General features: G+C 48.4%; 1 protein-coding gene across 2 annotated transcripts in view; it reads right to left on the bottom strand.

The window, feature by feature from the left end:
* Positions 1-10,123, bottom strand: part of adcy8 (adenylate cyclase 8 (brain)) — a 94,916-nt gene extending 84,793 nt beyond the window's left edge. For both annotated transcript variants that reach the window (XM_069684523.1, XM_069684522.1), the window contains exon 1: positions 9,206-10,123. In XM_069684523.1, the coding sequence (XP_069540624.1) occupies positions 9,206-10,123 (918 nt within the window). The remainder of the gene's footprint in view (positions 1-9,205) is intronic.
* Positions 10,124-11,775: the final 1,652 nt, after the last annotated feature.

Below are 11,775 nucleotides of genomic sequence, written 5' to 3' on the forward strand. Positions count from 1 at the left end.
CTCGGGAGGTCACAGTGCAAAGATGTCCCTGGAAAACGCTGCCATTAAAAGCTCAAAAAGCTGCTGCGGCTGATGGCCCGATCCTTCATTAAATATTAAGAGTGGCTGAGTGCAGTGTCTGGTAACAGCAAGATTGTCCGAGATCAATTGCATGACACCGGCGAGATAAAAGAGAAGGAGGAGGAGGAGGGTGAAAGAGAGGTTAGGAGAGAAAAGAAAGGATGGAGTCACTGATTTGTCCCTCCGCACCTCCTCGGCCAGCTTCCCTCCTCCCCCGGGAATGATTCCTCATCAAGCTGAGTCAGTCTGGAGGCGTTCGGCTGCCCACAGAGGGAGAAGAGGAGGATCGCTGCAGATAGACGGCAGCGAGGTGCGCTGTCATGTGAGTGACAGCCAGACTTTAAAGGTCAGGACGACTTCAGATAACAGAAACTGTGTCAGGATCCACCTGTCTGCCCGTCATTGTCAGAGTGTTCAGGGCTTCTTGCATGGCAACAAGTGACCACGGGCTGCAGGGAACGATCTAATGATCTGATCCTCCCTCGGTCTGCAGCTAAGAGAAGCCTCGCCCTGCCTGCTTCTGACGTGTTTCAATTCTTCAAGACGATCAGAGATCTCTTCTGGCTCAACATTAATGAGCGATTAAGAAATGAACTAGAAGCAAAAATAAGCAGGAATAATGTCATCAATTCACTTGGTTTCCACTTGGTCAGGCCTTTGGTGGCAACGTTCTGAATGAGCGGACCTTTTTGGAAGGAGATCCTAAAAAGTTGTCTGAACGCGCTAAAAGAGCAGGTTCAGTGAACACGGTGAACTGAACGAATCAATTTGCAACTCATGAACAGGAACGTCGTTCACTCTGGAGACGGTGAACGGCCGCTCACGTTCCGAGAGGTACAGAGAGCTGTCCAGCACTGTGTTTGATAGCAGCTGACATCTTTACGGCACCCAGCATGCATCGGGCACGGCTAATGCTGCTAGCAATTCAGACAATGCAGCTACCCGTACTGCTGAAGCCAGTTTATAACATTTAAAGGAGTTTTATGAACAAATCAGGGGAAGAATCTCACGTTTTTATGCAAATTGTGCTCGACGGGTGCAGGACACAAGTCCTGAGAAATGCTAAGGTCACACACGTTTTTGCACCAGAAGATGAAGCAGGCTAATTTTGACCAAATGATTCGTCATGACATTTTTCTGATGTGGACGGTCTCAATCGATCACATGATCTGCACAGAGGGCACAGGAAACCTTCCCATGAGCCACCACTGGAGCCTGATTAGCGAGCACATCAATCATCAAGCAAACAAACAGTAACATGTAATTAGCGTGTGTGGAGGAAACCTGGGAGTCATGCACACGCTCAGACGCAGCTACGTGTGCAGATAATCACAGAAACATTTTACTGTGCGAGAATGTGCAGTGTTTTAAACTGCTTTTAATCAGATAATGAGGACGTGATCAGCACTCGGTCAACCCTCTGAACGCTGCACGAGATGTTTGCTGGTGTTTTTGCTCACGTATTAAATGTTTCACATCCGTAAAATCTGTACAAACTAAACTAAAAGATTATGTGAGAATAAACCACAATTATTGATAGAAGTTCGCAGTTGTGTCATAAACTACATAAATACAAAGCTTGTTTTTTTTATTAAAACAAATTTAGGCCAAAAACATGCAAAACAAACGGATCAGAACGATTGTGAACGTAACATGAACAAAACATTTCTGAAGACGACGGAAGTTTTGTTTTACTTCATGATATGTACTGAAGGCGTTTCCGGGTTTCTTCTGCCATGTAATTAAAGTGTCGACACTGGTCTATTTGCTTTCTACGGAAGAGGATTTGGACCACTGAGAAAAAAAAAAAAATTAAGGTCCAATAAAAAATTTGTTTTATTTTATTCTGCAAATAAAGCCAGAATTCTGACTTTTTTTCTCAGAAGTCTGACTTTAATAAATAATGCTCTAGCTGTGAAGGTTTTTATTTTACCTGCAGCCAGATATCGGACGCCCCCTGCCGCTATAAACTTCATTCAACGCGATGACCTCATCTATGAACGGACAGCGTGATGAGACGAGGGAGAAGGAATGCGTAGCTTTTTGATGAACGCTCTAGCTGCGATGTGCACATGTGCAATAGTCACATCGCAGGACGTGCGACAAGCTGCTGCTTTATAGTTGCTTGGTGCAGTGGTTCCCTTTTTACCTTGGAGCCCCCCCTGTATCTGAGAAAGGCTGAGCCCACACACACGTACACCAAAACACCAGCATGTATGTCAAAAAATCGGTGTGCGTACGTGTGTGTTTGTATGGAGGAATATATGTTTTAAATAGCTGAACAGACTTCTGATTTTGTAATGTTTTTTTTAACGTGTAAATCTATCTTGGCGATATCTGATATCACATTAGTGCAGCTCTTCATCAGTGAACTGACTGCTGAGCTGCAGTGAACATGCACGCGACGCTGCTGCTGTCACAGGTCACGTCGGTGGGATGATCGAGGCAGCCGATCCGTTACGCGAGGTGGCTTACAACTGAGAGCATTCCCGTTTACGCTGTGGGTACGTAAACGGACCGTTCACGGAGCAGGCGTGCCGCAGAGCGTTCTACCTGCAGCTCACACACGACATGAGGATGTGTGCAGACAGGAAGTAGGAGGCGGTGAGCTTACCGTCACAGAGCTGATCACGATGATTTAACATACATTTAAATAGTGTTAGAAATGGTAGATGACACACCGTATAGTAACAACCGCAGCCCCTAGTCTGTTTGTATTCATTCAACAAAGAAACATGTCGCTCCACCTGAACTCTGCTTTTCATGCAGGTCTGAACCAAGTGAGGTCAAAGGAGGAGGAGGTTCTGGTTGATCTGCTGTAATTTCCTGTATTTTTTAAAATCTCCATAAATATTGCAGAACGTTGTCGTGATGTCGTGCACGTTCCGTTTCAGATCCATTCAAACCTGATCATGTAAAAACAATGTCCTGCTGCCTGCTGTTTTTATAGGGTTAAAAAAAGCTTTAAGAAGCGGTCACAGGAAATCGGATCAGTTCTTTCTTACATTAACGCCTGGATTTAGAAATCAAAGCGCACACATGCAGCAGGCGTCTTTGAAAAGAAATAAAATATGGGTTTGAGGAAAACAAAGCCTTTAATGTTAAAATAAAAAACATATGTTGTGAGCACGCTGAAGGACAGAGAACGAAAAAGCATGAATGTTCATGAAATCCTTCCTTCTCTATCTCCTCGCTGCAGCCGGCACTTCAGGTGAGCGGAGTTTGACCTTGAAAGAGGAAACAGCGGCGAGCTTGAAGAGCAGCTAATCTGCGGGTGTGAGGCTCCTGCAGCGTGTGTGTGTGAACGGGATGCTGAAGATACAGCGCTATTGACAGCTTTATAATGCTCTTAGCTACAGCAGAACACACCAAAACACACACTCCCCCACAGCCCAGCCTGTTATTTACTGACCCCTCTGTTCATTTAACAGCAAATAAAAAGGCCTAATGACTTCTGCACAAAGGCGCCCATCAATACAGCAGCGAGCAAAGCACCACAATCACGTCTATTTGGAGTCTTTCAGGAGGAGGGGGAAAAAAACGGGTCAATATGAGCTTGTTGTTTAGAGAGCGAGAAGATGGGACGTGACCGTATCTGCGGGGAAGGAAATGCAGCGGCCGATACCGGAGCGCTGGATGAGCCGGGGACAAAGGATGTGGGGCCAGCAGGGCGGCTCTAAAGAGACGGAGCCGGATCGATGGAGGTTATTCTGAGTCTGACACAAAGAATCACACTCAGAGACGGACGGAGGAGCAGGTCTGCTCTGAGAGCGAGCTGAGAAAATATCCACGTGTTGGGAGAGTACGTTTAAACCAAACTGCCTTCTCTTTTCCACTGTAGTAGATCTACTTACAGACACACCCAGCAGCTGATTCATGTGTTGAACTGAACCATAAAGTATGAAAGCAGAGATGTGTGGGTTAATCACAGCTGGCAGACGATGAACACGGCCTGTGTAGCTGTGACACCTCAAAACAAAAGCTGCAACTTCAGTTAATCTGCTGATCATCCTCTACGTTAATCGATGAATAATTTCATCTTTCAAAGGTCAGAAAACTGTGAAAATGTCCACCAATGGTTCTTAAAGACAATGTGACAATGTGATGTCTTTAGATGTTACGTTATGTGCCAGTAAAACCAGAAGATAACCAGTTCTAAAGAATATAAAACAGAGGAACAGCAGGACTGAAAAAAGCATTTATGTGGTACAAAAATATTTTCATGTGAAACGTTTTGTTGCAGCTCTGCTCAGAACGGAGCTGCAGGGCTGCAGGTTTAGCCCCGCAGGTAAATCATGCGTCCCATATACAGAGGCTACAGCCCGCGATGCAGCAGCCCCAGGTTTGACTCCCACCCTCGGCCCTTTGCCGCCCGTCATCCACGTTCCCTCCCCCCTTTTCCGACACTTTCCACTGTCCTCTCTCTCTGAAAAAGGCCCCAAAAAACAGAGCTGCAAAAAACATCTGTAACTAATTGATGAAAAGAAAAAAGAACATAAACTAACGGCTCCGCTCTGAGCTAAAAACAGCCAAGACTTTTTGTGTTTTTATGTTTCTTTTTGTGTCTCTCCTCACTTGGTGACATTATTCCTTCTCAGAGAGCAGCTCCAGTCATGTTTTAAGAAATATAAAATGCTCTGCTTGAAACAAGAAATTGTGTCTGATATTTGTTTTTCATTTTGCTGTTTTTTTCAGCAAAATATGTTTAAGTACCTTGTAAAACTTCTCCAAGGCATCTCCTCCGTCTCTCTCATTAAATATTCCCTAATCTGCATAGGCCCCGCCCACTAAGCAGATTTACAACCGCCAAACAAAACACGTCTCTGCCATCGCTTAGTGACAACTTGTGGAAACTTGAAGCTAGCTTGAAATGTAGCCATTAGCAGTAACGTTAACTTTAGTCGTCAGTAGTGAGTTGCAAAAATTACGATGGTGGTTACAGCTGGCTCGCGCATCGTCGAAGTGGTTGCCATAGTTTACACGTAATGAATACGTGTTGTTCAGCCTGTCCTTGGTACGCTGCAGTTTAAAAGCAGACAGGCCCAGCCGTGGAGGTGACTGCTCATGTTGTCCCTGATATGTCTTGTAGCACACGAAGAACACCACATGGAGATGTTTACAAGGTTAAACACCTGATTTTACCTGGAGGGGGGCTTTAAGTTCAAACGTTTCCTTGATGTGTAATCCTGAGTTTCCTTTTCTAATTAAGCTGACAATGAAAGTCCCCCTGCTCGACTCTCTCCTCTTTACTTAGTATGTACATTATATGTTCTCCTCATCCTTAAGCTAACACAATTAATAAGAGCAGATTAGCCCCGCTCGAGTCGAGGATGTTTAATTTCACAGCGTCCCCGGTCTTCCAAACCCCAGGAGTGCGGTATGAGCCGTCCTAATCCTCCCTCCGCCGCTGCGTCCGTCCGGCTGCATGCACCCGAACACATCGCACCATGTGTGTCATCGCCGAATGAAGAAAAAACATGTAAGGCGCTGAACTCCGAGCGCTCTCAGGTCGACTCAACTCAACACGCCATGCTAAAATAATCCCCCCCGCCTACAGAGATTCCTACTAGTTAATACTTCTATTAATGACACAAGCTAGGACTCATCACAGTACGAGGGAAAGCTAATTAATGGGCTCATGAGTGACCTTAAAAAACACTCAATAACTCAGTGACTCATGGAGAATCGGACTTTAATTATAAACATAAAGACCGGCATCGTCTGCAAAAATCTTTTTCTCTGCTTTATACTCTTTTCTGTTTGCCTCGGTCGGAGTATAAGAGTCCTCCTCCTCTCACATGCTTTCTCTCAGCTGTGCTGCATGTGTTAGAGGACGACTCCAGGCAATGTGTAGACTGAATGTCTGCAGACTATCAGCAGTTTGTGTGTGAAAGCAGCTAGTGTTTTGTTATATTGTGTTATGGGTGATGGGTTATCGGTTTGAGGGCACGTTATGAGCTATGGAAGGGCATAGTACCTGCTACCGCCCCCCCATCTGTCTCCAGGGAGTTTCTCTAGCAAGTCACACGTCGGCTGAAATCAGCGCTATGAACCCAAACAAACAGATTTTGCTGCTATTTAATTTCTATAATAGATGCAGAAATATGTGCATCATGATGCAGATTGGAGCGTCAGGACATCCGGAGAATGTGAGGACACGGCGTCCTCATACAACGATTCAGACTCAGACAACTTTATTTACCCCAAAGGGCAACTCAGGGCAACATTATGCAAGCCCGCCCTGTGACACGAGATGATATTATAATTGTAGATATAGACAAACATTTTCAATCACTACCACTGCACACTGTTTCTGTCAGACACAGCGGAGAGGCGTCAGGCGGAGAGCGAGTGGATCAGCCGGTGGAAAAGCTTTTACAGGCTTATTGACCGTCGTGTTAAATCTATCAGATATCACAGCTTTTATTGATCTGCATAAAAACACTACAAACATCCACTGTCAGACAGTGACTTGATAGTTCCAGACTGCAGAGTCCAGCCGGCAGCAGCCGCGACCTCTGACCTTTCCTCTGAGAGGCTCACTGCCAGCAGATTGACACAGCTGAACCACAGAGAGGGAAGCTGGGAAATCCCCCCTCAGCCACACAACAAGAGCCACACGGTGCAGCGTACAGTCAGCTGCAGCACATCGACAGTCAGCTCCGCGGCCACGCGTCAGCTGAGACTGAGAAGTGAAGCATGATGGGAATCAGCGTGAGACTGGTAGAGGGACAAGGCTCTGTTCATCCTGCCCTCAGAAAAGGCGGCGTGAGTCGCACTGAGCACGCTCAGTGTGTTTTTAGGCTGTCTCCTGAGTATTTTTGGAGACTCCTGCATGTCTGAACATCGGTGACTCAGAGTTGCATCAACGGGCTCGTGAGAATAAGTCATGAGTCAAACATTCTTTGTGCACAGCCCTGCGTGCTTCGTTTGTGTACGAAGACACAAAGAGACATGAGGTTTGTTTGTTTGCAATGATATAATGTTTGCATCTGCAATCGTCTCTGAATATGCATGATGTAAAGAAGAGCATTTCATTAGCATTTCATAGCCTCTGGAACAAATGCACAGTGAGCTGATGAGCTCCGGTTCCACTGCCTTTGAGGTAAGTGCTGGATCCAACAGCGCCTTTGACTCGCTGTCAGTCCTGCTTTGTTATTGTTCTTATCCATCTTCATATTCTCTTGTTTTAATCGATCAATATTTGTTTTTATTTATTCTCCTGTTTCTTCACTTCAACGTAAAGCACTTTGAGCTACTCCCCCTGTATGACATATATACACATATATTATGATTATACTGCATTTCACACTAACTTTAGATTGACTTGAACATAAGAGAGGCGGGGGATGGTTGCAGGTTTGTGTTGACGGCTTTATCTGAAAATAGTGTAAAAAGAAGCCACAAAGAGAGAGAGAGAGACCGGAGGAGAACTGCTGCTGAGTTGGTCCTGATATTCACCAGTAGGGGGTGCTGAACCTGTTTGGAGCTGTGCTGCATTTTAGAACCTCTCGTGTGTCAGTGTGTGTGTGTGTGTTTGTGTGTGTGTGTGTTGGACAGCTCCCGGTGCTGAAACCTCTGCAGTCAGACCCGACCTGTTGTCACAGAAACTTCCTTTTTTCATTTTTCAAACTTGAAACTGTTCACAAAATAAAAGTCACCTCCTGACAAACAGGAAATGAGAGACACAGAGCAACAGGCAGGCAGCACAGGTGAAGCACAAGTTAGCACCTGTGTGCACACAATCACATGGGCCGAGTCAACGACGAAGGCTCTGCAACAAAACATGAATGAAAAGCAACGACACAGCAGGCACCAGCCAGCACTCTGCGGACTATCAACAAGTCTGGAAGTTTCCGGAAGAGGATCAACAGAAACAGGCGGAGGGTAAGGAGGGAGGAAGACAGAGGAGAAAGTGGTGGAGGCACAGGATGAAAGAGAAGAGTTAGGGAAAATTTAGAGGAAGAAGAAAGGGTGGTGAGAGGCGAGGAGGGGATAAAAGGAGATGAAGAGGGGAAGGATGGAAGACAGAAGTGCAAGAAGGAAGGAGTGTGAAGGAATGTGGGAAAAACAAGACGAGGAGAGGGAATATGGAGAAAAGGGGGGATCAAAAAGAGATGGGGAATAAAGGAGATGGAAGGAAATGGGACGAAGATGGAGAAAGCTGGCAAGAGGAGGAGAGGGGCGAGTAAAGGAAGGTGTAAAATAACTAAAGGGGGCGAGGTGGAGAAAGAAGAGGACATCAAATATGAGAAGATAAGGATGGATAGAGGACAGGATGAGAAGAGGAAGTAGGAGAGAAAAAGCAAAGCAAAGCAGAGGAGGTTAAAGCAGCAGCAATTTGGGGGACTGAGGAGAAAAGGAGGATAGAGAAGGATTAGGGGGAGACGATAAGAGATGGGGGAGGGAGAAGAAATAGGAGGAAGTAAGAGAGGTGAAGAGTAAAACGAGGACTAGACGGTATAGAATGAAGAAGGAAAGAGAGGAGGTCAATAAAGGAGAGCAAGAGGAAGATTACGATGAGAGGAGGAATAGGAGACAAGCAAGAAGAGGGTGTAAAGGAGCAGCAGAGGGGAGGTTTAGGAGGAGGAGGATTAGAAGGAGCTAGAGGAAGACGAGGTCAAGAAAGGATAACACGAGAAAGACGAGGATGATGATGATAGAGAGAATGAGGTAGAGACAAAGAGGAGGCAGGGTGAGGGTGTAAAGGAGCACCAAACTGGAGAACAAGGAGGAGGGGAGTAAAGGAGGATTAACGGAAGGTGGTGGAAGACAAACGAGGAAGAAGAGGGGTTAAATAGAGAAGAAGAGGAGGAGGAGAGGGGGGAGCAAAGGAATATGTTGAATGAGAAAAGGAGACGGATTAGAACGAGGGGAAGAGGCAAGGATGGATGGAGGAACAAAAGTGAATGGAGGTCAAAGGAGAAGTGGAGGTGGGTGGGTGGTTGGAGGAGAGGAAGAGGGAAGAGGAAGAAAGATCAGGAAAAGAACGGATGCATGAGAACCGGAGAAAAAGAGGAGGATAAGGGGAAGGTGGGGGAAAATGGAGAGCAGGGGAAAAGGAGGAGAGGAAGGGAAGAGAGGGATGAAAGATTCAGAAAGGGGCAAGGAAGCATGGATTAGAGGTGGACAGGTGAGATCTTACCTGGTTGGTGGAGAGCTGTGCATTCTGGGAGATGAGCATCTGGACCAGGATGTGTAGCCCGGAGGTGAACAGGCCGGCCAGGATGGCCCAGGTGAGGGGCAGCGGCAGCATGCTGTAGGTGGCGAACAGGGTGAAGAGCACGTATCCCACCCCGTCACCAAGCAGCCCGTAGCCCAGCCCGGCCGCCAGGATCTGCGTGGCCATAGCCACCCAGGTGACCACGCCGCTGTACTGCAGGTAGCTGTGCGACGTGGTGTCCTTCCGCACCACCACTAAGGCACAAATGACGACTTCGATGCCCGTGAAGAATCCCAGGAGCGTCCCTTTGATGGGGTCCATGGGGGAGGAGGCCAGGGTGAGGTGCAGCACCAGCAGGGTGAGTTTGGTCACCACGTCCAGGATGTTCATCACCACCACCGACTTGCGCCTCTGGCCCAGAAAGTAGCGCTGGTACAGCCGCTCCAGGTCGCGAGACTTGAAGGCGTTGCGCAGCGTGGGGAAGATGACGCCCCGGTACGTGTAGCCCCAGTTCAGGAAGAAGTCGGAGTTGCTCGGCGCACAGTCGATCTGCAGAAAGCCCAGGTCGCTGCTCGCGCGCTCCGGGAACACCTTGGTCCCGCCGTTGTTGTGCCGGTCTCCCACCGAAGTCCGCCCCGCTGAGTGCTTCCGCGCGCCCTGACTCGGGTCGTAGGGCTCGTCCGGCCCGATGCCCTTCACTCCTTCTCCGCCTCCCCCGCCCTGCTCGTGGATGAACCGCTGCTCGGTGATGTGCCGCACCGCGTTCTGCCACAGCAGCCGTTTAGGTCGCGCGCTGCCGCCGCTGCCGCTGCTGTTGCTGTTGTTGCTGCTGCTCGGGGTCTTGTTGATGGTGTACAGCTCCTCGCTCGCGCTGGAGCAGCGGACCTCGGACAGCTCCATCACTGCTGCCGCGTGTTGCTCTTGTTGTTATTGTCTATCGGTTGTGTCGGTTAATGTTCTCCTTCCCTTCCCGGTAGTGAGTTAGCTCAGCGATTTTGGGGAGACGACGTCCAGTCTTGCGCATCGAACCGGGGGCGCGTGCTTCTCTCTCGGGCTGCGGCAAGCACGGCACGGGGTAAAGCGCGGTTGGAGGTCATCGTTATTCCACTGAAGAAACAGCACATAAATCCGACTCGAGGGGAAAAGCATGTCCCAGATTACCCGCGTACCATCACCACCACCATCATCGTGCACCGTGTCTCCGTGCTGGAGGCTAAAAATCACCGGGCGGCGAGTCCAAGCAGCAGCTCGAGCCACCGTGCGCCGACCGTCCGCACCATGAGGGTGCCGCGGCGTCACGGAGAGCAGGTGTCCGTGAAAAACAAGACGTTGTGAGTGTCAGAGAGAAGACGGCAGAAAACTGGATGTTCAAATTTCACCCTCAAAATTGGCTCGTGCGTCGCCGGCACACCTGGTTCCGTTTACCTTGCCATCTTTTTCCTATTTGCGCGTGCCGCCGTAGAATCAAAGGAAAGCACAAATGTAGACATTAATTCCAGATCTCTGTAACGTCCATAAAAGATGCCACAGTAAGACAAATCCCGTGAGGTCAGAGAAGAACAAACTAAAATCCGTAAGTAGAATCCGTTTGATAAACCCGCAGCGGTCCGGATCCAGCAGAGAATTCACATTCATCAACTTGTTGTTGCTCAGGAGGCTCCGCAGACAGGATCTGTGTCGAGTGTGCGAGCTCCGCAACGCGGATCAGCCCTCCTTCTCGAGCCTCTCCATCGACACGAGGGGCTCGCGCTTGAATGCAACACCTGGCTGACTGAGGAGAGGAGGGGGGGGGGGCGGGAGCAGTGCCAAGACACACAATCCTCCGTCACAATCCTACTTCTCTCTGAGGAGAGCTCGCGAGGAAAAGCGGCTCGTCTCAATGGAACGTGTCCAAAAATGATGTCCTATTTGTCCTCGTGCTGCGCGCGAGGATGACAGCGTAGCCTCCTTCCTCCTCCTCCGGTGAGCCGTCTCACCGAGTGAGACCTCCCTGTTTTCCCCCTTCTTCGTCTCCTTCTCCTCCTCCTCAGTGTTTAAAGGGCGTGCAGCAGCCGCGTGGAGTAGATGTGAAGGGAGCGCGAGGCTGGTCAGTGAGACGCACGGCGGAGCGAGCGAGTCAGCTGGGCTCCGGTTTGACGTCACAGTCACCTCTGTATGTGTGTGTGTGTGTGTGTGTGTGTGTGTGTTAGTAAGCTCCCCCCTTCCTCGTCTTAACCGTCTTCTCAACCCACACTCTTCTTCTCCTTTATCCTCAATTTGTACCCTTCAGCTCCTTCCACTCTCTGTTTCTTTCTCCACCTCCCTCCTTCCAACCTAAAATGTTTCCCCTCTTTCCGCTCAATTTTCACCTCACCTCTTTTCCTGACCTTGCTTAATTCAAGTCAGTGAAACCAGAGCTCACTGATGATCAAAAAGCACGTCACTGAAGCATACACATCCCGTGTTAGGTCCTGGTTGCCCCTCAGATCCATGAGGATATTTTATGTTTCAAATTAAAAGATTATGTCGCAACAGTTTGACAAAACAGAACCCTCTCTTCTTTCAAGACAAAG

This window comes from Semicossyphus pulcher, unplaced genomic scaffold (genome assembly GCF_022749685.1).
Source record: "Semicossyphus pulcher isolate SPU_LCO1_2020_fin unplaced genomic scaffold, fSemPul1.0.p SCAF_7, whole genome shotgun sequence".
In the NCBI taxonomy this organism is placed as follows: domain Eukaryota; kingdom Metazoa; phylum Chordata; class Actinopteri; order Labriformes; family Labridae; genus Semicossyphus; species Semicossyphus pulcher.